This window comes from Bubalus kerabau, chromosome 15 (genome assembly GCF_029407905.1).
Source record: "Bubalus kerabau isolate K-KA32 ecotype Philippines breed swamp buffalo chromosome 15, PCC_UOA_SB_1v2, whole genome shotgun sequence".
Classification (NCBI taxonomy): domain Eukaryota; kingdom Metazoa; phylum Chordata; class Mammalia; order Artiodactyla; family Bovidae; genus Bubalus; species Bubalus kerabau.
Window position 1 is genome coordinate 56,620,899 of NC_073638.1, and position 25,912 is coordinate 56,646,810.

The following is a 25,912-nucleotide window of genomic DNA, read 5'->3' on the forward strand; positions in this document are numbered from 1 at the left end:
TTCATTCGCTCAGCTTTAGTTCTCCTTCAGTCTCAGCTTACAGACTCCATCCTCAGAGAGGAATTCTAGGTCCACCCATTTCATCTCCCTATTATTTCCTCTTATAACACTCATCATGATTTGCCATATTGTCTTTGTGTGTGTGTGTGTGTGTGTGTGTGTGTGTGTGTGCATGCGAGCATGTGTTTATTGCCTATTCCCACCCATCCCCCCAAAAACCAGCACCACCAGGGGAGGGAGCTTGTATGTACAGCACAGTATGTCAATTGAATTAAACAATTTCCTACTCACTTATTCTTTTTTATTGACTCACTCTTTTATTCATTCCTTTATTCATCTATTCCCTTATTCATTCCAGAAACATGTTCTGTTGGCCAATGACTTTTGCCCTGATCCGAATCTTCCACTTTCTAGGATGACTTTGGGGAGAGGGGGAGGCTGGGAGTGGGGGCATGACTGCAGAATTCCGGGAATGTGCATCTACAACTTGGGAGAGCTGGGTGAATGTAAAGCTCTCTAGGGAAGGAGGGAAAATTTCAAAAAAGCATAAGGTGCTGGAGGATCAGAGAAGAGGACAAAGTTGGGAGTGATAGGGTGGAAGCTGGGCAGATGGAGACTTCTCTCTGCCCCCACCACCCCCAGGCCCGCATCTTCCTGCTGCCAGCGTTTGCTCTGCCAGGCAGAGGCTCTCCCCATCTCTGCATGTTGAAATCCTACCCTTCCTTGCAGGGCCAGACCAGATGTCCTCGAAGTCTTCCTTGACTCCTCCAGCTGGAAGGGCCACTCCCTGCTGCAAACAAACTTCCAAAGTCTGGACCTCCCTCGTGGTGCTGACCACTTCCTGCTTGTGCTATGGTGCAGCCCCTCCCTCTGCCCAATAGGCAGAGGCTCTGCCTGCCTGTTCCCAGGGATCTCAAGGGGCCCGGGGCCCAGCACCAAGCGGATACTCAAGCCTAATGTGTGAGCAGCATTGTGTGTTCAGAGGGCAGTGATGATGACCCCATTTTACAGATGGGGAAATGGAGGCACAGATGCAGGGCATGGTTTGCTTCCAAAGCAAAGCTGCAGCACAGCCTAGGCTCAGCTTGCATATCTGGTCCCAGGGGCAGGGCTCTTTCCAGGGCAGCTGATGGGAGGTGGGGGTAGGGTGCGGTGGGGTGGGAGCTGGGTCCTGAGAACCAGCAGGCCACAGAGATTTGGAGTTCGAATGGCCAAGTTCAGGGAAAGCACAATTGGGGAGGAGCCAAGGTATTTATTATGCTTGGTCTCCAGCTCCAAACAGAGCTGATGGATGGAGCTGCTCCAGTTCCTATAAACAGCTTGGGCCTCCCTCCCCTCCATGTTCTCAGCACCACAGCCCCAGCTGATCCCAGGGAGATGAGGGTGGAGCAGAGATGACTGAGGGAGGGGAAGGAGAAGAGGCGAGTCGGGGGTAAGGAGGGGACGGAAAAGAGAAGCCAGGGTCCTAGAGGCAAGAGGAACTGAGGGGAACGAGGATGGTGAAAGAAGATTCCTCTTCCCCAGAGCAGTCCCACTGGGTCTCCAGGGTCTGTCTGAGAAGCCTGTCACCCATTCTTGGTTTGATCTTAATCCCCACAAGACTTTAGGTCCTAGAGGGCAGGGCCATCCATTCAGGAAGCCTTTTCTTTGAATTTGCCTCTGTGCTGGCTCACGGCCCCGGGGATACAGGAGGGACTCTGGGTAGGACCTCCCTCCAGGAGCTCCTGGTCTAGTGGCAGGTCAGGCCGACACCCTGATGTTGCAGCCCAGGGCAGCCAGAGCTGTCCGTGGCTGGAGGAGGGAAATCAGGATGGTCTTCTCAGAGGAGGTGATGCTGGCAGGGGCATTTTGAGCAGAGGAGGTGGGAGAGCGCCGGGAGTTGGGAGGGTCAGGAGTCAGTGCTGCCTAATGGTTAAGATTGCTGGCTCCAGAGAGAAGCAGGTGAACCTGGGTTCAGTCTCAGCTCTGGCACTTGACAGCTGTGGGATCTTGAGTCTCGGTGTCTCTAAAGTGAGGATGACAATTACAGAAATGTTTTTAAAGCGTGTTAGAATTCTCTTCAGCCACGTATGTCAAGTGTTCAGTTCAGGCCCCAACCTGGAGGTGCCAATTAAGGGTCAGCTTGGAATAAGAGGTGGGAAGCGGCCAGAGAGAGATGGAGCTGGAGGGTTGCAGGACCTGTGAGCTACTAAACAGCAAGGGTGCAGAGAGCAGACAGTGGATCCTAGATTCCAGGAGGGGGATTGAGCCAGCATAGGGAACCGACAGGGTGCAGCAGCTGGTGGGCCAGGGCTGCTGGGCCCCCGCCCTCCCACCTGGCCTGCAAGCCTAGCTCCTACTGGGCCCTGGCCCTGGTGGAGCGCCACAACGGCTCACCGGACCAAGTGAGCCTGGTGGCCTGGCACTGCCGTCTGTCTGTGACAGGGCCTGTGCACTGGCCTCCCCTCTCTTTGGAACTTGCCGGATGCTCTGATGACCTAGTTGGCAGCTGTGTCCATGCTCAGCTGAAAACAGGAATTTCTGCCTTGCTGGGGGTCTTGGCCAGGTGAGCACACTCCTCTGTTTGCCAGGAAAAGAGGTTAGGGGCCTGGAGGCTCCCGCAGAGCCCTGGACTGTGCTCAGTCCGTGCTACTGTCCTCCTGTGGGCCATCAAGGAGCATTTCCTGTGTGCCAGGGCATTGAATCACATAAATGCTCACCCCCCACCCCAGCCCCATCCATGAAATAGGCATTTCAATTTTTCCTTTGGAGAATAGGAGCTGGGAGCAGGAACAGAGAGGTGAGAGGCCACAGCCCAGAGAAGAAGCTGGGCTGGAGAAATCTCCAGGGTACTTGGGGGATGGGGGAGGCAGAGCTGGAGCCTGTGGGAGAGAAGGTGGAAAAGAGGTTGGCACCTGCAGAGGGGGTGGTGTCTCACTGTCAGGCAGCTGAGAAGGGATGATGGAACCACATGAAGATAAGCACAGGGGGCTGCAAAGTGGGACAGCCCGGGCACCCACTCCCTGTCCTCTAGACTTTGCCTCAGTGCCCCTCACCGGACTCCCACCCCCACCCCAGGTGAGGTGGCTCTTGTTGCTTCCCCTAGACCCCACAGCCCACACTCTCACCCTCCAATTCCCTTCTAGGAACCATGAATGCTCTTCTTCTGACCCCTCTTGATTCTTCCAAGTTCAACCTTGAGCAGCCTGGCTGCTCACTCTCAATCCTCCAGCCCCTGGGAGGTCTTTAACTCTCTAGCTGGGGAGGCCTTTGGGTGTCAAGGTAGCAGGGCTGGATGCTCAGGAAGGTCTGGGGCTGGAGACAGAGATGTGGGCATCGTCAGAGCGATGGGGCAGCCACATCAGTGAGGATGATGATGTTCCTGGGAGAAGAGTCCTTCTGATTGCCTGATGGCTTGAGGAAGATGAGCACACAGCGAAGCCCCAAAAGGAGTGGCATCTAGGGTCCTAGATGTAAGGGGAGTGTCCCAAGGGAAGAGTGTGGATGATTGGGGGATAGAGGCAGGCCCCACAGTGGAGGGGTCAGGGAGACATTGTCTGAAAAGTACAACCTTGGTGACCTCAGCCCTGGGTTGGGGAGATTGCTGGGGACAGCTGGAAGTGGCCTGGAATAGATTAGGATGGAGGGGAGGCAGGGGAAGCTACTTTACTGAGAAGTTTACCCATGATGTCGGGAAAGGAAGGGGGAAAGTGGTTTAAGGGTCTTCGTACTGTTTTTAAGATGGGCAAGACTTGAGCACAGCTGAAATCTGCGAGGAAGACAGAAGCAGAGAGGAGAGGCTAAAGGGAGAGCAAAGTGAGAAAATAAATGAGTGAGAGAGGACAGGACATGCTGCCTCTGGACAGGGTGGGGAGCGGGTATAGAGGAAGCACTCGAATGAAGCTGCAGAGAGAGAGAGAGAGGCACTAACAGGCTCCTGCTGGAAGTCACCGTTTTCTTCGCAGGTGGGGAGCAGCGTATGCCTAGTGTGAGGAGACAGAGGTGTGGTAGGGGCATGATGGTGGCTGAGGCACCAAGGGTCAAGATGGTGAGACCCAGGACCTCAGTCTCCCACCCAGTGGTCCTCCACCTGTCTCCCCAGGGGTCTGCCATGAGGCTTCAAAGCCTGGAAGAGAAGTAGAGGAGGGCAGAGTTCAAGTGGATGCAAAGATTCCCAGCAGCAAGGAGGAGGCCGGCAGGCTGCACCATTTCTCCAAAATCATTTTTTAATACATTCATGTGGGTTACACAAAGAGCGGGTCCTGAGGCCTGGGTTGTGGCCTGGCTCCCAGGAGGTGAAAGCAGCATCCTGTAGTGTTTTCAAAGATCAGGCGTGAAGGGGCCCACGCCTTGCCCTCAGGCCTGAGGAAGAGTGTTTGTGTGCACTGAGCACCTGTGGTCATGATCCCGAACAGGACCGGACCCACCAGCTGCCCCATTCGCCACCAGGGCCCCCGGCTGGGGCCAGGCCACCAGGCCAGGTTCTGGCCCTGCTCTGCCATGGACTCCCTGAGTCTTTGACCCTCTCAGCCTCAGTTTTCTCATCTGTAAAATGGGGTGGGCAGAGGGCCATTTTCATCATCTCATACTTTACCGAGCACCATCGTGAGCCTGAGTGCAGGCCAAACACAGTAAGAAGGTGAAGACCATGACACCGAGTCCTGGGCTCATCCCAGGGCTTCCTTTGTCCCCAGACAGCCCACGATTCCATGGGCTATATCTGCATGGGATTTTTCTATGCATTTTTCTAGGGGGAAAAATTCCCTGCATGACAAGGACCAGAAAGGGAGGTTGGAGCCAGCATCATCTTGTGATGTGACAGCTGAGAGAGAGGAGGAAACTGCCCAGGTCCAACCCCCAAACCCCCCAACCCTGACTCCCTCAGTGAAGTCTGAGATCTGAATCTACCTTTTTTCACAGGCTCTGTCCTGACTTAAGCAGCTCTGAGCAAGTTCCAGTCTCTTCCTAAGTCTCAGCTGTTCTATCTATGTACCAGGGAGGTTGGACTCAATGGTCTCAAATTCCAGGCTATGCTCAACAGAGGGAGAAGGAGGGAAGGAATTCTAGGGCTCGATGAGAAAAGGAGAGCCCACCTAGTCAGCAAAGGATGGAATAAGAGAAACAGAGGCACAGAAGGAGGAGCGGGCCTGTGGCTGCCCGTCTTCTCTCTGCCCGCCTGGGAGAGAGGAAGGAGAAGAGCGGGTGGGTGTGCCCAGATGCTCCCTGGCCCCGTTCCAGCCATATGGGGCCATTTCCTGTCCATCTTACAGCCTGCAGCCCCCGCAGTGGCCAAGCTCAGGCTCTGGACGCAGGAGGATGTGAGGCTGGAGCTCAGTTCTGGCATTTCTTAGCTGGAGATCCCTGGAGGGAGACTTTCAGAGCCTCTAGTTAAATGGGATAATATACCAACCTCAGAGGGTTGTCATAAAGAGGCAAATGCAGGCTTGGGTTTGTCATTGCTGCCAAGTGTGGTGTAAAACAGAACCAGAAACCTAAGGGTCTCACTCCTGGCTCACTGGCCAGGATGGGGCTCAGCTGGAGCAGCAGGCCTGAGCAGGACCTGGACAGGGAAAGGGCGGGGGCAGGGGGTGGGGGGGTGGCGGCTAGGGCAGTTATCTGGACCCATGTGTGCAACCTGAGGGTGCCAGGTAGGAAAGCGCCTGTGCAGAGCAGAAAACAGACCAGTCCAGGGCTGGGCCAGAGCCCAGGGAGACTGCCTCTTAACCGACCCTGCCAGAGCTGCCAAAGCCTGCCTAACAGCACTGGATCCAAGCCTTACTCAAGTGGCTCCAGCTTTCTTCCGGTCACAAGCTCTTCATGTTTCAGAGAAGCTGAAAGTCATTATCAGAAGATGTGACAAATAGTCTGCTTGGAAATGTCTCAGACAAATCCTCTTGGTCTTGCCCCTTTCTTGCCCTGGCCCGGCCAGGGAAGGACTATCCACATTCAGCCAGCTGGGGCTGCAGAACTTTGGAGCCCTGGCTTTCACACTCCACGTGGTGACCGCACACTCTGTGACCACCTGCCCACTCAGACTGGGCAATGCTGAGGGCAGGGATGTGTCTCATTCCCCGGCGCCCCCAGTGCCTAGGGCAGGATGTGGCACAAAACAGATGCTTGGCAAAGATCTGTAGATGTGATGGGGTCAGCCTTACACTCTGTCACTCCTGAAACTGCCCAACTTCCGGCTTCCACAGCTGGACTACATGATGTGCGGCCTGAGAAGTGGGTCACCTGCTGGTGCAGCAGGACACGGGGAAAGGAGCCCTGGGCTGGGACTGAGAGACCGAGGGTCTTGGACCCTGGCTTACTGTGTGATCATGGGTCAGTGCCCAACCTTCTCCGTGCCTCTGGCTCCCCCACTGCCCCAGCAGGGTCTCCCGACAGAGCCCGTGTGTGGCCTCCAAACTCTCTAGGCTTTGTACTGTTGGCTGAACTTCTGCCGGCGCACACAGCAGCAGGTGGCCAGCGTGGTGAGCAGGATGGCAGACACCACTGCAAAGGTGAGGATGATAATGAGGTTGACATTCTTGAGACCCCCCTTCTCACAGTCCTCGGGACGCACGTGAGTCAGGGACACCTCCTCCTGAGAGCCAAAGCGGCAGATCAGGTCCTGGGTGGCATCCACGTCCACACGGCCCTGGTGCAGCTGGGCCGCCAGCCAGCCATTGCCGCAGCAGCTGAGGGGGTTCCCCTGCAGGTAGAGGCGCCGTAGGCTGTTTTCCAGGCCGCCCATGGCACTGCCCGGAAGGAGGCTGAAGCTGTTGTTCCTCAGATCCAGCACCTCCAGGGACACAGCCTGTGTCCAGGCAGGCAGGCGGCTCAGGCGGTTCTCAGCCAGATTGAGCTGCTTGAGGCAACTGAAGCAGGGCAGGTCCACCTGCAGGATGGCCAGCCCATTGCCCTGCAGGGCCAGGACCTCCAAGGAGCCCTCCAGGCCCGCCAAGGCCCCTGGGGCCACTTCCAGCCCAGGGTTAGAGGAGAGGTCCAGCTCGGCCAGTGGCGTGTGGAGGAAGGCACCTGCCCGCAGTATCTCCATCTCATTGTCCGCCAGGTTCAGGACACGGAGGGAGGAGATGCCAGAGAAGGCCACACAACCCAAGGGTCCAGGCTCAGCTGGGCCCCCACAGGGGCTGAGCCGGTTCCCCTGCAAGTTAAGCCTCTGCAGACTGGCCAGGCTGGTGAAGGTGTACGGCGGCAGGTCCCGCAGGGCATTGTCCTGTAAAAGCAGCGTCCACAGGGACCCCAGGGCCCTGGCACCCAGCTCGAGAGTCTCCAGCGCATTGTGGCTGATGTCCAGAAGCATCAGGCAGGGCAGGGAGCCGGGCTGGGCCTCAAAGGCCCGCAAACAGTTCCGGCTGAGGTTCAGGGAGCGCAGGGAGGTCAGGGGCTCAAGAAAGCCCTCCGGGACGAGCTCAATCTCATTGTAGCTCAAATCCAGATTCAAGAGCTGGGAGAGGGGTTGGGTGCTGGCATTGCGGCTGGGGTTGGAGAGGGGCAAGGATGACCAGCCCTCGGAAGGCGCATGGAGGCCCTCGCCTCCACCCCGGGGTGGCTCCGCAGGGAGCCGGATGAGGTTGTTGGACGCGTTCAGGTAAATGAGTCTCGGGAGTGCGCTTAGGTCGGGAAAGTGGAGCAGTTTGTTCTCCCGCAGGTCGAGCCAGGCGAGCTGGTACTCGGCCCGCGGCTCCGGGGCCGTCTGAAAGGCCTCGATACTGTTGCAGCTCAGATCCAGGACGCGCAGCTGCTGGAGGCTGAAATCGGAGATGCAGGTGAGGGAGTTCCTGGAGAGGTTGAGGTGCACCAGGCGGGGCAAGGCCTCAAAGGCACCATCTTCGATGTCCATCAGCACGTTGCTGTGAAGGTCCAGCCGCTCCAGCGCGGGTGTACTCGAGAAGGTGCTGCGGCCCAGGCGCGTCAGGCTGTTCTCCGCCAGTGAGAGTGTGCGCAGGGCGGGCGCCTCCCCCAGCAGCTGCTCCACCAGGCCGCTGTACAGGCTGTTCCCCGACAGGTCCAGGGACGTCAGGTGCAGCAGGGGGCCCAGTCCCCCAGTATTCAGCGCTGTGCCCACCGCCAGGTGGTTGTGGGCCAGGTTGAGGTGTTCCAGGTGGGGCAGGGCCTGGAAGACCCCTGGCTGGAGGAAGCTGATCTCGTTGGCGCTCAGGTCCAGGTGACGAAGTGCCGTGTAGAAGCCCAGGGGCAAGGCCAGGATGCTTCGCAGCTGGTTCCCAGATAAGTTGAGGACCTCGATGTCCCGTGAGAGCACCGAGGGGACCTGGAGCAGGCTACGGCCCTGGCACCAGACCTCCTTGTCCACCTGGGGAGGTGGGAGGGCAGGGAGAGCAGTGGGCATTAGTGCATGCCGTAGGAGGTAGAACCCAACACTCGCCTCTAGGAAGGATGACTTGAGCCCCCACCAGGCTTGGCTAGGCCTCTCTTCTGTCCTCCCAGCATGATTCAGGTCCTCCACCCCAGCCTAATCCCCCTAGGTCTGCATGATCCCTACCCTGCTCCCTGCTGCTGTCTTTGGTACACGATAGAGCAGTGCTTCCCTGGTGGCTCAGAGGGTAAAGTGTCTGCCTGCAATGCGGGAGACCCGGGTTCAATCCCTGGGTCAGGAATATCCCCTGGAGGAAGAAATGGCAACCCACTCCAGTACTCTTGCCTGGAGAATTCTATGGACAGAGGAGCCTGGTGGGCTACAGTCCATGCGGTTGCAAAGAGTCGGACACGACTGAGCGACTTCACTTCACAGCAGCGCTGGCATCAAGGAGGGACTCAAGGAAGCTTTGGTGGGTAGCCATACAGATGATAGACAGAAGGAAAAATGCACTAACAAAAAAATTCTGTACTCACTATTATCCTATTTTACAGGAAACTAAGCCACGTATCATTTAGAGTGAGCCAGAGCCAGTGAGGAGCAGGGCCACTCTGGGACCCAGACCTCCTCGTTCCACATCCCAAGTTCCTTCTATGGACCCACAGAGGTAAACTTACTCAGCTGATGTTAGATTAGAAACCACTCTGGGAGAAATGTTTCCAAAAATGAAAAATGCTCTTTCCACTCTAGTCCTCTGTTTTAATTCTGGTCTCGCACCCTCAGATCTCATTCGAACCCTCACTCCATGGGGCACAACTCTGGTTCCAGAGCCTGCCTTCCTTGCTGACACTCCCTAGATGTGACCTCTTTCCTGCTGCTCCATCTACCTCACCCCACCCCCACCCCATCAGTGGCTTCAGTTCCCATGGTCCAGTCCAGATGGGCCCCCAGAGATGGGGTTGGGGCCGGGAAAAAGATGACCAGAGTCCCAACCCATATTCTTTGTTGACAAGAGCTGATTTTGCTGTATGAGCTCCATCTGGTTCTGATCCAGAATGTAACTCATCCTTCCCCAATGCCTATTCAGCATTTTATATTTTATTTCACATTTTCAGACCCATAGTCTCATTGGATTGTCACGGTAGCCTGCCCATCAAACATGATCACCTCTCTTTAAGAAACTCAAGCTCAGAGAGGGGAAGAGAGGGTCTAGTATCACCCAGCTGGTGAGGAACAGAGCTAGTAGCTTTTGAACCCCAGTCTCCTAACAACTGAAGACCCCACTTTTGTCCTCCACCACATGTGCCTTCAGGGGCCAGAATTCTTTCCATGTGAATGCAGTCTCCCTCTGTCATTTCCGGCACACCAGGAACCCCAGCCTTTCCCAGCAAAGGCTCTGACTTCCATAAGCACCCAGCTCAGGCCCACTCCACCCCAGCCTCTCTGTCTTCACTGACCCCTTCTGACAGGTCTGCCAGCCGAATGCCTGGAAACTGTCAGAAACTCCACTCTGACCATGCTGCCCTTGACTTAAACCCCTTCCAGGCAGAGCCAGGACCCTCAGCAGGGTTCAACGTTGTTTGTGGTCCCTGCTGATCTTCTCCCAACCCACCCTAGCCCAGCCCACACCTGACCACGGCCCACTGCACCCTCCCACACCCACCTCTCAGCCCCCTTCCTGCTTCTCCTTGTGTTGGCTGTGCTCTGCCCAACCAGAGCAGGATCTCGAACTCTGTGTGCTGAGCACCAGGGTCTCCTCCATCCAGGAGACCTCCCTAAATGCCGGGCAGGTCGGGGCTTCCCCTGGGCTCTCACAGTCCCTGTGCTTCCCTTTGTTTCTCCCTGTGGCTATCTGTGTGTGGACCGGCTAGAAAGTGAGCTCAGGGCAAAGGGTTTGATTGACTGGATATTTGGACCTGGCCTTTCTGAGCACCAGAAAGTGCTCAGTACATTTTTCAGTAGATGAAAGACATCATCAGCTTAATACAGGTCTGAGGGACTGACTCAATCAAGGGATGATCCATTCATTCAGGGTTTCCCAGGTGGCGCTAGTGGTAATCAACCTGCCTGCCAATGCAGGAGATAGGGTTTGATCCCTGGGTTGGGAAGATCTCCTGGAGGAGGAAATGGCAGCCCATTTCAGTATTCTTGCCTTGGAAGAATATTCTTCCCATGAACAGAGGAGCCTGGCAGGCTACAGTCCATGTGGTCACAAGAGTCAGACACGACTGAAGCAGCTTAGGACACACGATCCGATCCATTTATTCAGACCAGAGTCAAAGACTATTAGAGCGCAAAGGGTTCAGCCCACCCCCTTCCCAGATGGGGAGACCAAGCCTAAAGATGGCAGTAACTTGAATGAGGTCACAAATCAGCAGCTGGGCCGACAGGGTAGGAATACAGCCTGGGTGTTCCCTGCCTGGCCCAGCTCTCAGCTTCCTCCCAAGAGCCCAAGGTAGGGGGAGGGATGCAGGGAGGAACCGGCTGTCTTCCATCAGGCATGTGCGACTCTTCCAAGTCCACACGGCACAGTGACCGGCATTACTCAGAGGCCCAGGGACAACCCCTGCCATTGGGGCCCAGTGCAAAATTAGCATCCTCATACTCTAGCCACCTTGCCAGACCTGCCTGGCTCCTTGCTCCCTCCTCCCTCACAACTTCTCTGCCAGTTGGGGCTACTGGGCATAGACTCCTCATCCATATTCTCAGCTCCCTGAACCATCCTGATTAAAGAAGAAACAACAAAATGAACACAGACATAACGTGTGTTGTGTGGGGTGGGGAGCGCTTACCCCATGTATAAGCCCAGCTCCATTTCACCTCTGGATACTCAAAGGTCCTGTGTGGCACCAGCCCCTGAGAGTTGAGCCAGGACACAAAGCTGGCCCAGTCCAGCACCCAATCCTACTTTCTTCCCAGTGCCCAGAACCCCTGTCATAGAGGCCCAGAGGGGACTGCCACAAGGCAGGACTGCTCAGCTCTCCAGGTCAGTCCAGGAAGGAGCTTGAAGGCCAGGGCAGCTCTCAGGACACCGTTTGTGGGGCACCCACTGCTCCCTGATCTCCGAGCCCCCAGCATGAGTGACTTATGTGGGGAGGGATCTCGGGAGCATCCACCCTTAGTCAGGTCCTGAGCTTCCCCTGATGACCCCCTATCCACTCTCTCTGATGTGCCAGGGTGCCATTTCCCAGGTTCTTTTTTTGTTTTTAGGAGGGAAGAGGGTGCCACTCAACCCCATCATACTATCTGCACACAGAAGGGAAGCAGAGCAGGGAGAATCACCCGGCAGTGGACACCATGAACTTGGGAGGGAGGGGTCCGAATCCTGGCTCTGTTACTTCCTGTCTGTATGACCTTGGGGGTCACATCTCTTCTCTCAGCATAAGTTTCCTCAGCTGAAAAGAGAAGTTCCAGGCAGGACAAAATGAGAGATGGTCCTTAGTGCAGAGCAGGCCCCTAGCTAGCCCTCGGCATGTGGCCATTTCTTTTTACTACTGAAAAGCATCATAATGCCTTCTGTGGGAGTTTAGAAAGTCCATTCCTGCCTGTTATCTCCTTTGCCCCAAATCCAAAGCTCACCCAGTTCCCTTCCGCCTGTTGCATGGCCCAGGCCCTTCCTCCCTGCATGTGGTGATGTCTGAGTCCTTCTCTGCCCATTATTCTGGATTCTGGGAACCCTGGAAGGGCTCCAAGGAGCACGAGTGAGGTGGCCACAGCAGACACTGCAAACCCCAGGGAAGTGCTGCTGGCCCTGGCTGCTAGCACATGCACCTCCCAAAGCAGCTGCCCACTCTGTGTCACTAGGGCTTCCCCAGTGGCTCAGCAGTAAAGAATCTTCCTGCAATGCAGGAGATGCAAGTTCGGTCCCTTGGTTGGGAAGATCCCCTGGAGAAAGGAAATGGCAGCCCATTCCAGTATTCTTGCCTGGGAAAATCCCAATCCACGGGGTCACAAAAGAGTCAGACACGACTGGGTGACTAAAACAACACCAACTCTGTGTCATGAGCTCCCAGTCCCAGGTCCAAATGAGGCTACTGGAGGGCCTGTCCCTTCCCCAGCCCAAGCTCTGGCCTTGACCTCGGTGACCGTCCAGCCTTCCAATTAGACTAGATAAGCTCTTTTCTCTGTATCCTACAGGGTCACAGTAACCTCAGAGCATTTCCCAGACTCTAGGAAAATGGGACAAAATGGATCAAACCTTGTCACTACCCTTGAGGAGCTCTTGGCCTAGTAGCTGAGTCAGCCGTGGACCCATTTACCAACTACCCCATGGGCTCAGTGTTGAGAAGGAGGGAGGCTTAGGACTGTGGGAGCCCAGAAAAGGGATGGCCTGGAAGGGGTCAGGGAAAGCTTCTTGGAGAAGGCGGCATTTGACCTGGGCAGTACTAAGTGAGAGGCATCACAGCAGGAATACGGCAGTTGGGCTCAAGTTAAGGAGCCCAGTTAGGGAGGGGATTTGTCCCCAGGAGGGGCCCAGGACAGAAGAGCCTTTCCCAGCTGCCCACCCCAGGTTCCCCACACATATACATGTTCTTCAGGGCATCACATGTGGCACTAGTAGTAAAGAACCTGGCTGCCAATGCAGGAGATGTAAGAGATGTGGGTTCGATCCCTGGGTTGGGAAGATCTCCAGGAGGAAGGCATGGCAACCCACTCCGGTATTCTTTCCTGGAGAATCCCCATGGACAGAGGAGCCTGGTCCTACAGTCCATGGGGTCACAAAAAGTTGGACACGGCTGAAGTGACTTAGCACTCATGCACACATATTCTTCAGCAGCCAGCTGGACCCACTGCCCTGTGGGGGTGGCCTGAGGAAATAGAGTCCCTACTGGCCTGAAGTGAATGACCTCAGACAAGTTGGCTAACTTCTCCAAGCCGGTTTCCAATTCTCTAAAACTGGAATGATTATACTTACCTGGCAGGATTAATAGTAAACAGGGCATTTAGACATTCTAGTAGGTGCTCAGTAAATGCGAGCTTTAATGGCATTAAGTGGATCCCCTTTCCTCTTCTGAGCCCTCTAGCCTCTGGCTTCTGGGCCAGTAGGACCGCCGGGGGCAGGGGATATGAGGAGCTCTCCCTGATGAGGCAGGTGTCTTACCTTCCTACAGGGCACCTTGTCTCGGTGTTGGGAGGTAGCCAGGCCCAGGGTCAGCACGGCCAGAAGCAGCAGAATCTGGTGGCTCATGGCTCTGCAGAGTGCAGGAGGAAAGGGGAAGATGGTAAGACTGCAGGCTCCTTCCTACCGCGGACTCCCACCGCCCCCTCCTGTCTGCAGCTGCCCTCAGGGAACCCCAGACCACAGCAGGAGCTGGACTGAAGGTGCTGTGAACAGGGCCCCTTGTGAAGGTGGTGGGAAACAGGGCTGCAGCCCATCACAAACAGCCTTCAGTGCCAGATGGAGGGGCTAAGCCATTACCTTGGACAGGAGTTTTTAAGCAGTGGGTGACACGGTCAGATTTGGGCTTTGAAAGGCCCCATCAGGCGGAAGACAGCATGGAGGAGGTGAGCAGGAGGCAGATAGGCCTCAAGGGCTGCCCTGGGCCAAGCTCAGGACTCCAGGTCCACACAGGCCACAAGCAGGCCTCCCATCTGAGCTCAAGTTCCAAACGGAATTCCTCAATCCCCCCACCCGCAGAACTTTATTTTGCCCTTTCTCTTTTGATTTTCTGATCCCCGAGTCCCTGCCATTGTTTGAAGGCTGGGCCTGGAGCCTTGACAGGAAGCCCCGCCAGGAGGCCTGCCCTGCCCCCAGCACTGTGGCCCGTGGACTTCCCCAGGAACAGGCTGCCAGGCCCTTAACTTTCACTGAAGCCACTGCCTGCACAGTGGGACACCCAGGCCTGCTGGGCCAGCCCTTCTCTCATGAGCAGTCTGGTTGAGGTTGAGGGCGACCACAAAGCCCCCAGACGGGTCGCATCCCAGTGCTGCTAGGGGCTCATTCACTGAGAACCTGGGCCAAGTGCTAGCAACACACAGCTCAGTCCGTCAGTTTCATTCATTCAGTCATTCATTCACCCACATCTTACTGAATGCCTCTTCATGTCTGGCTCTGTACTGGGAACTGGGGACACAGATAAAGGCCCAGAAGTGACCATAATATAAATACCTACAAAACATTAACAAGGAGAGACATAATGCTCTCCAAGAGCAGTGGACTCAGAGTCACCCACACCATACTGCTTCCTCTGTCTCCTCCACTTACCTGCTGTGTGACTTTGTACAAGTCCCTTCACCTCTCTGAGCCTCAGTTTCCTCTTCTGAGGCTAATGCCAACCTCACCAAGTTTTGTTAAAGATCAAATGAGACATATTCTATGAAAGTGTCGCACACAGAGCTCTCATGTACTAGGCACTCTTCTCCACACTTTACATCTATGAACTCATTTACTCCTTCCAATAATTCAGTGACTTGGTTTTATGATCACCATTCCCACTGGGCAGACAGGAAAATGGAGGCTCAGAGAAATTAAGCAACATGCCCAATGTCACACAACTAACAAGGGACAGACCCATGAAGGTGGGCTTCTGGATCTGTGCCCTTAACCTCTACGTTACAAGGTCTCCTGCAGGTGTTCAATCAGTAAGTGCTGAATTGTGAATCTGAGGGATGCTTTAGAAGATGCATTTATAGAACCTTTATGGGCTGAGTCCTTACTGTTAGAACCTGTTAAACATCCTTGCTATGATTTGTAAATGAAGGCGGGTGCTCTGAGGTCCTTCCTTGTTCAGATAGGCAAAGAACGCAGTGGTGTCTTTTAAGCCCTGTTCCCTGGGTTCCCTCGGGGCCATGGGCCCCCTGCTCCACAGCTGTTCTTCCTCTCACCTGCGTTACAGGTTGGGCTTTTACAGGAAATTCTGTTCTGCTGTTTAAAAAGCAGAACATCACCACCCTTTTGAAAGCCAGTATACTCAGAATTGAGTGGAAACCCCTCAGCAGGGCCTTCGAGGCCCTTGCGGAGCGTGCCTGCCTCGCCAGCTCTTCCCTCCAGCTTCATTTCTCACTGTCCCTTCCCCTATTCTGTGTTCTGAAAGCCTCAAATTCCCTTCAGTTCTCTAAGCATCTTTTCACTGCCCCTAACCTTCACTTCCTCCCCTCTATTGTGCTGAATACCTCCTCATTCTTTGGGTCTCAGCCTAGATGTTACCTCCTCCAAGAAGCCTTCTCTGGTTCTCTGAGTCTGGGCTCTATATTGGCGCCAAGCGTCCCATCAGCCCCTGGTTCCTTTCCCTTTGCCCCCTCCCCCATCACCATGGGCCGCGTCCCCAGGGCAGAGGGGCCTTACTCTCCACTGGGCTCCATCTCACACTGTGCAGGTCCGGGAAGGCAGTGAGAATCGGCAGGAGGCGCCTCGGTGACATGGTGACGCTAGAGAAAGCAGTTTCTCCCCTGGACTCTCCCTTTACTTCCCTGCCACACTCCCTCCCCTCATCAGCAGGTTCTGTCTGCTCTTCCTAAAAAACCAGATTCTGGATCTGCCCACCGCCCCACAGACTGAGGCACCACCACGACCCTGGGCCTCGATCCCAGCAACACCTTGTTTCCACCTTGATCTCTTTCAGTCTGCCCTAAGCATAGGAGCTTGAGTGATGGCTTTAAATCATGTATCAGACCATGAATCTCACTGCTTGAAAACCTCCCATAAAATTCAGATGTACACAACCTCCTCTCTTAACTCCATCTACCATTTGGCCTTCCCTCACCGAGTCCTAGCTTTCTCGCCATTCCTCAAGCAAGTGCCCTCCTGCCTCAGGGCCTTTGCCCTACTTGCTCCCTCCACCTCCCCAGATCTGCATATGTTTTACTGTTTTCCTCGTTTTCATTGTTTCCTAATAGTTTATTCCTTATTCTGAGAACAGGGGTCTAATAAGCAGTACTCACTAAAGATCTATTGAATAAACAGAAAAGTGAGGCGTAGCAGTCCACTGCAAAGGGCTGAGTGGTGAGTAAGAATAAGGTAGGTAAGGATAAGAGAGGACCTGGGTTAGTTCTGAACCTTCTCAAAGGGGCTCTTGTTTCCTGTTCCCCTGCCAAATCCCATCCTATCTCCCAGGTGGGCAGCTGAACATCCAGGGGGGCCCTTCCCTGCAGCACGTGGAACTCTGCCCTGCCATCCAAAGGAGAGGGGCCCCTTGATGGTGGGCATCCTTCAGCAGTGCCCAGACAGTGTGTAGAATTTGAGGGCTACTCACTCTCAAAAGGGAGGACTGGGCTCAGTGAGACCCAGGCTCTCATCCTGACTCTACTGCTCACCAGCGTTGTGCCCTGGGGCACGTCCCTTCACCTTTCAGGGTCTCCATGTCCCATCTGTAGAGCAAGTAGCCTGGCTCCTGTTTTGCCACTGTCTGCCTCCAGTGGTTGTGATGATCAAGCAGAGAACGGCTGTGAAGGTACCCTGGACACATACTGTCTTTCCCAGCAGGGACAAACTCGCAGGGCTGAGCAGCCCAGGCGAGGCGAGGAGTGCTCAAGAGGAAGGCCCCCGGCCTGCAGACAAGTGGCCCAGGGAAGAGGAGGCAAAAAAACATCTTAGGACTCTGGGAGAAGTGCCAAAAAAATGTGTAGGTGTGTGTGAAAGTGTGTGTGTGTGAGAGAGAGGGAGAGAGAGAAATGAGGTGGAGGGGCACTACTAATATTAAGCCCATCTCTAGTGTTTAAGGATGTTAGATACTCTTCTTAGCACTTGACATATATCATTTCATTTAATTCTCACAACAACCCAGTGAATCAGTTACTATAATTTCCATTTTACATATGAGAACACTGAGACTCAGAAAGGTGAAGTGACTTACCCCAGAGTTACCCAGCTCATAAGTGTTTTGGGATTTAGCCCAGATCTGTGTGTTGTGTTTTTTCCAGCAGGTGCTGAGCTGCCTGCCTCCTAGAGAATTTGCCCATGAGGAAAACCAGGCTCAGGGAGATGACTTACCCAAGGTCACACAGGCAGTTAATGGCAGAGTCGGGATCAGAATCCAGTCTGTCTGCCTCCTAAAGCAAGTGTTTCCACAACACTAAGCCAAGATCTCCTTTCTAACCCACTCCACACATCCCCCAACCCCAACACACACAGCAGCAGACAGGCTCACAGTGCCGGGCTTCGGGGTGCTCCTCTCCCTCCTCTCAGCCTGGATCACGGGCAGAGTCGGGTCCTGGGAGAGCTGCTGTGGATGTTCCCAGCCAGCAGTGAATCACTAAGGGCAAGCCCCGTTCTGGAGACATGTGCAGCCCACGGGGGAATTAGACCTTAACCCAAAGGAATGTGTCTGTGATGGCGGAATTTCAGGCAGCTGAGGGTGGGGGTGGGGGTCCCTCACGTCCTACCACCCATTAAGAGGGCTGGCTGAGGAAACCCTAGGAGAGAGGTGGGTGCCTCACCCTCTGCACCCCTAGAGATGGGCAGGCTATCTGGTGCGGTGGGATGGGAAAACCCACACACCCGCCCCCAGCCCCCGCCCCCCCGCCAGGGTTAGAGGGCAGTAGGAGACCAGAGACAAATCCTGAACTGCCCTTGACTAGCTTGTGTGTTCCTTGGGCAAGTGCCGGCCTTTCTGCGGTTGTTTTCCCATCTGTCAAATGGGAACGCCGGCCTCGCCCTGCCCTTCGCAGGAAAGATCCGCTGAGCTAGGAGCCTGGAGCCGAGGCAGGGTCAACCCTGGCCCCACGCACAAAGTATTGGAGGGGGATTGTTGAGGATCAGTTTCTCGATGAACCAGCCCCAGCCCAGCTCCGCGCCGGGTGCTCGAGAGGGGCTCGGGACCGCCAGTTCCCCGAGGGGCCGGCCAGCCTCGCCCGCTGGGCGGCTCCTACCTGGCTCAGCGCGGCCGCCGCTCCTCTCCCGGGCAGCCCCGGCACATTTTGCGCAAATCTGCCCTCCCCGTCCCACCCCGCGCCAGACCCCGGGGTCACGGCCCGAGGAGGCGCACGGCCGCTCCACCGCCCCACGGGAGCCCGACCCACGAGAGGGCGACCGGGGCTCCAATTTAAATACCTCTCCCGCCGACCCGCCCCACCACGCCCCCCCTCGGCCCGGCCGCGGGGTCCTAGCGCCCGGCCGGCGCGCCCCCGCGTGACTCGGTTTATCCGGAACCCGCGAGGGGAGGAAGCATTTTCTCGCGGCCGAAACCGCGAGGCTGGCGAGGGGCGGGTCGAAGAGGACAGGATGAAAGGACGGGGAAGGAGAGGGGTCCCTAAGGAAGCGCTGTGCCACCGAGGCCGCCGCCGCACGTGCAGTTCGTGGACCCGCGGGGTCCGGAGGGGCGGGTGGCTCTAGCAGCCGCAGGTCCGCAGAGGAAATCCGGCCTGGCCCCGATTTCTCCCGCTGTTGGCGCCGCCGCACTTAAGGGAGGCAAACAGGAGAGGTGACGGCGGGGCTGAACACGGAAGGAAATGACCCTTCACTGGCCCTGGAGCGGCTACAAAGGGGGTTCCCCACACCGCAGCCATCCCCTCTGGTGGGTCCACAGTCCCCTCTCAGGTTGTGCTGTGGTGTTCAGAGCCGCCTCCAGCGTCTCCTGGACCCTCAAGCAGCTGTGGAAAGGTACCATCTAAGTCTCCAGAATTCAGGTGGAGAAACAAGTTAAGGATGGGGTCGTCGATTATAAATAAAAATCACCTGTCTGGGACTAGTAAGGTCCCCATTTGGGGAAACTGAGTCTCAGAGAGGTTAAGTGGCACATCCAAAGTCACACTGACTATAAGAGACAGGGATTTCAGCCCAGTCTTCACAAAGCTAGCTGTGTTGCACTTAGTCGCTCATCCATGGTCTTTGTGACCCCATGGACTGTAGCCCGCCAGGCTCCTCTGTCCATGGGATCCTCCAGGCAAGAATACTGGAATGGGTTGCCAAGCTCTCCTCCAGGGGATCATCCCCACCCTGGCCAAACTGAATCCCCATTTCCAGCACCATGTTACTCAGGTTGTCTTCAAGTGCTGTTCAAAAAGTAGCACAGTGGTATCATTGTCTTTTACACATCTTCCCCAAAGCCACCTCCTCTTCTAGATGCCTCGACCTTGCCAAATCACAGCTGCCCTGCCCTGCTGAGTATGGACCCCAGGGAGGGATGCCAAGCGGAAGAGGGTCACAGCTATCCTCCAGACCCCGGTTCCAAGGGTCGTAGAGAATTCCTCTTCCACATGTTTCTCTTCCCTGATGGTCACCAGCCCTGAGAGTAGCACAGGGTGCCCCATTTTACAGATGGGGAAGGGACCACCCAAGCCTTGTGGTAAATCAGGGTGAAGCTGGACTTAACAAGCTGAGTTCCTTGAATTCTCGATGGCATCTGCCTTTCCTTCCTCCCATCTGGCTCACTGTGGGTACAGGCCTGGGCAGATGGGGACAGCTCAGAGATGACAATCTGTGAGCACTAGGGGAACAGGGTGGGGATGGGGCAGGGCCTAACGTAGACTCAGAGGAAGAGATCGGCAAAGCTTTGCTAAGAGGGGGCCTGAGCTGCTAGGAGAACATGGGTAGGAAAGGTCACAAGACCTGAAAAGGGTGTCCACACCTTCTTCTCCTTCCTCGCCACCAGGAACCTCAGATCTATGCTGACGGAGGGCCCTGCTGGTCGTCACTAATATTCCCCCCACCTATCCCCAGCTCTAGTCCTCATCTCATCCAACCTCAGTTTCCCCATCAGTAGAGTGAGAAAGACAGTAGCTTCTTCTCAGGTTGGTGCCTAAACTGAGAATAACGGACCCAGCCTGGGGCCTGCACCCAGGGGTTGTTAGGCAACTTCTGGCTGTCTTTACTGTGCTGATTAATGATGCTTCTGCCACTCCCTGTGGGCTTCCTTTTCCAGATCCTTGTCCAAGGGGCCAAATGCCCGGGAAGTACCTCACAGCAGCCCTGCAGCATTGGCAGAACATGGCTGAGCTGGAATCAGACAGTTCTCAGGCTCTCCCACCCAACCTGCTTCCCCCACATCCAGCACCACTTCACTTTTCTCTGAGCTGCTGCCAAGCAGAAACTGCTGGGCTGGCACAGAGCTTTGGCTGGGGCTGGGGTAGGGCGGGGCTGGGGCTATGGCGGGCTGGGGGAGAGCCACTCTCTTCCTCCCACACACCTCCAAAGACTGTGGTTGTGGTTAGTCAGTTCACAGGGGTCCACCTCACTCAGTGCCTAGATGGGGCTCCCCAGGAGTTGGAGACAGATGGGCAACCAAGCGAGCCTACCCGCTGCAGATGCCTCTGGGGACCGGGGCCTGAAAGCGGGAACCCCATGTGCTCAGCGCCCCTTCCTTCATCTCTTCATGTCTTCAGCGATCACATTGAGTGTGACTTGGCATATTGCTTGATCTTTCTGACCTCAGTTTGCTGATCTTCAAAGTGAGAATAATAGTAACACCTGATGTTCTGGCTTATTGTGAAGCCCAAATTGCAGAAACGTGTGTAAACATCTGATGGGGACCTGGCCTGTGATCCTTGCCCAGAAAGCCTAACCTCCTTTCTGTGGCAGGTCCCAGAATTAAAATGTCCAGGACCTACCCTTGTAGAGCCCCCAGACCAGATGAGAGGCAAATGAGAATGTAGGATGATGGAGTCCAGAAGACTCACAGGCCAAGTCCAGGAGTCGAAACTGGATCTGAAGGGGAAGGATAGGGCGGGACTGAGCAGGGTTGGATTTTCGTGGCAGCCATGTGGAGGGTGGCTTTCTTTTAAAGGCCACCAAAGCCAACATTCCATCCAATGTTGCTTAGTGCCTACTTGCACCCCTCCAGCAATTCTCCCAGACAGCCCTTCCATGGGAGGCTCAACTTCAGTGTGTTGGTATTTTTGTGGAAATGCTTCTGTTCCCCCAAGCATCTGTCAGTGAAGACAGGAGACACATCTTTTCTTGTGTCTCTAGGACTACCATTCTGAGATGAGAAAACTCTCTCAGGCAACAAGGCAGGATCAAAGTTCCCTGGGAGGGTTTCCGAGACCAAGGATCCCAAGTAGGAGTGAGTGGCCCAGGAAGGCAATGATGTGCACAACCTGTGTGACCTCGGACAAGTCTCTAAACCTCTCTGAGCCTTTCTGGCCTCATCTAACCATAGAAACGGGATGGGAAGGACTGTGGCACCCTGGACCCCCAACTTAGTTTCTGCTGCCCTTTTTATTGAACACCTGCTGCAGGCCAGTCCTTCATCTCCTGTGGCAAATGAGGGTAAAGATAACCACAGACAGACTCAGGTATCTTTAGTCTCAACTACTGACTTGGAAACTGAGGCTCAGAGAGGTTAAATAACTGGCCCACGTCACACAGCTTGGGAGCCAGGAATTGAACCTGGATCTCCAGACTCCCAGACCAGATTTCAGTGCAAGAGTGTGGCTCTTCTCACTCTCTGCCCTGCCCAGCACCTCTGTGGGCCCTGGGGAGTCAGGGAGTTCCCTCATCAGCCCCTTTTGGGGCCTTGCTTTCTGTGGGAAAACCCTGGGTTCCCCAGTTCTTCTTTGCCCACCCCCCACCAGCTTCGTAAGGCAGCTAGGCTTAGAGTGTACCAGCTATGGGCCACCCCCCAGAGGGACAGTAGCATAGGAGATAAAATGCTGGGGGGTGTCAGCTGTAGGGAGTCTGTGAGCCAAAAGACGACGTAGGATGCTTCGGAAACAAATCCTGATAAAGAGACAGCTGGAGTGTCCCTTCCGCTGAACACTAGCCTACGTGTTTAACGGGAATAACGAGGGCTTGCGGGGCCGGGCGTGGCGCCAGGTACTTTACTGTGTCGTCTCCTCCTCACAGCCACCTGGCAAAAGGAGGACAATGGTTGCTCCCTTTTCACAGAAGAGAGACCGAGGCTCAGAGGGATTCTGTGACTCGCCCATGGTCACACAGCTAGTAGGGCGGGGCATGGCAGCCCTTCCCATCGAGTCCTCAGACTCCAGGGCCCCCTTGCGTGGCCAGCTGGGCTGCTTGTCTGCTTGGAGCCATCCATGTGGGGGAAACAGGTGCTGGGAGCACCCCGTATACCCTGCGGCCACCACACAGGAGGCTCCTGGCTCTGATTCCAGTCAGCGAGAACCAGGGCTGGAGATCTGGAGGCTCCCAGAGACCCCAAGGAAGAGACGGGGATGTTAGGTGAGAAAATTTGAGAGTGAGTGAAGCCGGCAGGGCAGGATCAGAAGCGTCTCCACAGCTTGACTGTGCTGCTCTGTGGACCATGAAACCACAGCTTTCTGCAGGCCTCAGGCTGCTGGGAACCTGAGGGTTTGTCCCTTTGAGCCTCACAGCTTTTTTGTGTTTTAACCGTTTGAAGGTTAAACCACACAAACCCTTTTCTTGAGGACCCAGAGTTACCAGGACAGGCCTTGGTTAGGGTCTGTGATGTCATAAAGGGTCATGTCCAAGTTAACACATCAGCAACAGAACCAAGCCCGGGTGAGACAGCTGCAAACACATGAGCGCCCCGAAGGCAGCATTAATAAGTGGCAAGGCTGCTGTGGGGCAGCCCCCTCACCCAACAAGGGAGCTTGCAGTCATTCTCTCTTGGCAGTCTCGATTTCTCATCTGTCAAATGGGGACAGTCATTCTGCTCACTTCAAGGGGGTGTTGAGAGGATGACTTGTAGAAAGCCATGGAGTGGGGGCCGGGTCAACGTGACTGACATGGTCTTCCTCACATAAAAGTCTGTGGAAGATTGAAAGGATCTGTGGACCAATGGAGCACCCAGCGGTGGGAGGCAATGATGGGGAGGGCCTGCGTTGGAGGGACTACAGCACCGTGGGCTCAGGACCCAGGCAGAGGTGTGCCCCGACCCTCAGGTGTGCCCTGACCCCGACCCTGACCCACTGTGGCCAGGATAGGATGAGCCATAGTGGGGGGACCCTGCCTCTTGGGGTTCTCTGGAGGTCCCTTTCCAGATTTGCAGCTCTCTCAGACTTTGGATTCCCCACTGTGCTGAACCCCTGCCGGCTGTGGACTCAACTTCCTCTAGGTGGTCAAAGCCCCAGGGCCTGGCAGAACTCAGAAACTGGCTCACCTGGACCCTGACGATTCCCACGGATAATGGTCACCTCCCGAAGTTTCAGAGAATCCTGCTTGCCTCCTGTACTATCACTCCTGGAAGGAGAGCAGATTCTAGGCCCAGAGAGTGTGAGGATGTGGGCTGAGGTCACACGTGAGCTGAGGGGGTGATTCCCCTCCCCCACTCCACTTTCCTTCACTTGCCTCACGTGAGGTATTTCTGGTTCAGCAATCTCTTCAGAGGCCTTGCCCAGTTCCTCTTAGAGTATCAGAATCGTCTCTGAGGGCTTGTGAGGACAGATTGCCCCGGAGAGTCTGCTTCAGTTAGGTCTGAGCTGGGGCCTGGAACCTACATCTTGAGCCACCTCCCAGGGGTGCCAAGGCTGCCAGTGCAGGCGCCCTTTGAAAAGCCCTGAGTGGGCATGGGGCAGGTGGGCTGTCCCCTCACTGTGGTGCTACCTTCGCCTCTCTGTGAAATGAAGGTAACACCAGCCCCTCCCCACTGAGTTGCAGAAATGAAGGGTTGAAATATAAAGGTTATGGTTAACAGGATTTTGAAGCTTTCTCACCAGGAGTGAAATTCTGAGACGGGTGTGAGGCCTCTGTGCTTTTGAGAAGGGGATGGGCTGGCCCGGGCAGCTTTCTCAGGAAACTTTCATATTGTAACCCATTTAATCCTACAACATTCAGTGAGGTAGATATGGTTATTATTATTATTACCTCCATTTTACAGACGACATGTGAGAAAACCCAGAGAGGTTAGGTAATTAACTCTAATTTGCACAGCCAGTTTTGGATGAGTCCACTCAGTGGGGCTCTAGGGTCCACCCACTTATTACTCCATTGTATTGTCACCTAGTGGAGTGTTTATTAGCCAAAAGAGCATGTCATCTAGAATTCTTAAAATTTATCATAACGTCCCCCATGTGTGTCGAGTTATATATTCCCTCCTCTTGGGTGGGGCAAGGAGGGACACGAAGAGGGCAGAACTGAGGAAGAGAAGCAGCCCAGGTTTCAGAGAGGGACTTGAAACGTGAGTTCCCGTCCTCACTGTTCTGTGCACGGCTGTGGGACTCTGGGCTCGTGGCCTCACCACTCTGAACCCATTCCATGTCTAAAGCGGAGCAAACGTGGATGGACAATTAGGGCTGTTGGGAGAGAAAGACCCTTGGTGTCAAGTGCCCGCCTGCCCGTGACACTCGCCCATCTGTGGAACTACTTGTGATTCGTAACCAGGCATTGTTTTCCATTAAGGGCAGCAGCTGTATTTTCTTCACACTAGTTTAGTTCAGGGCGGGAGTCAAGTGGTTCAGGAAGCTTCTCCAATCTGTGCTTGAGGGATGTGAGGAGGAGACCTGCCTAAAATGTAGCTGTGGCTGCCCGTCTGGGGCAGTGAAAGGAGGCGCAGTCGGCACAGGCAGGGCCCCCGGGGGCTGGGCAAGGGGGTGGAGGCCTGGCCACATCCCGGGCTGTCACGGGGAACGTCCTCCTCCTCAGTATAAATCTTGGCGATCCCTTCTTGTCCTGCTCACGTTGCCTTCCTCCTGAAGACCATAGGGCTTTCCTAGAATTCACCAGGTACTGGTCTTTAGTGGGAATCTTAGGCTTGAGGGGGCAGTAACTAGCTCAGGTCACCCAACCAGGAGATGGTGAACCGAGTGCTGGAACTCTGCCCCTTCTGCTGTGTAGGGCTGTCACATCTCCCCCCCTGACATCCCTCCTCACACACACTCCCTCCATAGACACAGACACCTGCAAAAGCACACTCTCCCTTCAACACACACACACAACCTTCATAAATACCCTCAAAGACAACACGGACGCACAGGGCCACAACTCCTGAAAACAGGAAGCGTGCATCCACCTCACACAAAAATGTCACATGCACACAAATATTTCAAACATTTCAGAGACACCCTCAAAAGTCACACAGCCACCACACACAGGCACAACCCCCCACAAATTCAACACTCAGATATCACAAGCCTGCACACTGAACATCCACAGTGTGTACACAGTGCGTGTATCTCCCGTGCAAACACCAGTCACAAGCACTCCACACACATACTTCATATCCCAAGTATATAGCGAAGACTTGGAATACCCAGATTCCCAAACTCAGTGTGCACACACACAGGACACAGTGCACAGATAAACACACCATATGTGTGTGTGGAGGTGCCCATACACAGACCCAAGCTCCCGCATGTGCACACATGCATGGAGCAAGACTGTGATCTCAAGTTGCTCATGACACTGATGTTCTCAGAAGCAGACCACACACAAGCCGAGTGGCTCCCAAGACTGCCAGTTCCCAGGGGTGAAAGTGAAGAAGGGGAAAGGGCACGGTGAGACTGCCGTGGCGCCCCAGGGATCCTGTGACTCATCCCTGTGGGACGCTGTGGCCTCGGAGCTCTAGGAACTTGGAGGCTGGGCTGGGGCTCCAGCGTGCAGAGGGCTGGATCCTGTCTTCTGAGGGAATGCCCTGCCCTGTTTCCAAAGCCAGCCCCTTTCTCTAGGTCTGGAAACTTGGGAATGGGTGTTCAGCCTTATAAACTCCTGCTCTCTGGCCTTCCTCTGGGCTGTGTGGCTTCTTCCTGCTCGCCATCTCTACCCAGGGGGGTAGGAGAATTAGGTTTGAGAGCTGAACTAGACCCTAAAAATCAACCTCA

General features: G+C 55.2%; 1 protein-coding gene across 1 annotated transcript; it reads right to left on the reverse strand.

Annotated features, from left to right (window-relative positions):
- Positions 1-4,196: 4,196 nt before the first annotated feature.
- On the reverse strand, positions 4,197-20,586 carry LRRC32 (leucine rich repeat containing 32). The gene is made up of 4 exons (XM_055549148.1): positions 20,471-20,586; positions 17,386-18,634; positions 13,401-13,491; positions 4,197-8,296 (listed from the first exon to the last, which is right to left on the reverse strand). The coding sequence occupies exons 3-4, from the start codon at positions 13,485-13,487 to the stop codon at positions 6,392-6,394; spliced, it is 1,992 nt and encodes a 663-aa protein (XP_055405123.1). The 5' UTR covers positions 13,488-13,491; positions 17,386-18,634; positions 20,471-20,586; the 3' UTR covers positions 4,197-6,391.
- Between the last annotated feature and the right edge of the window lie 5,326 nt (positions 20,587-25,912).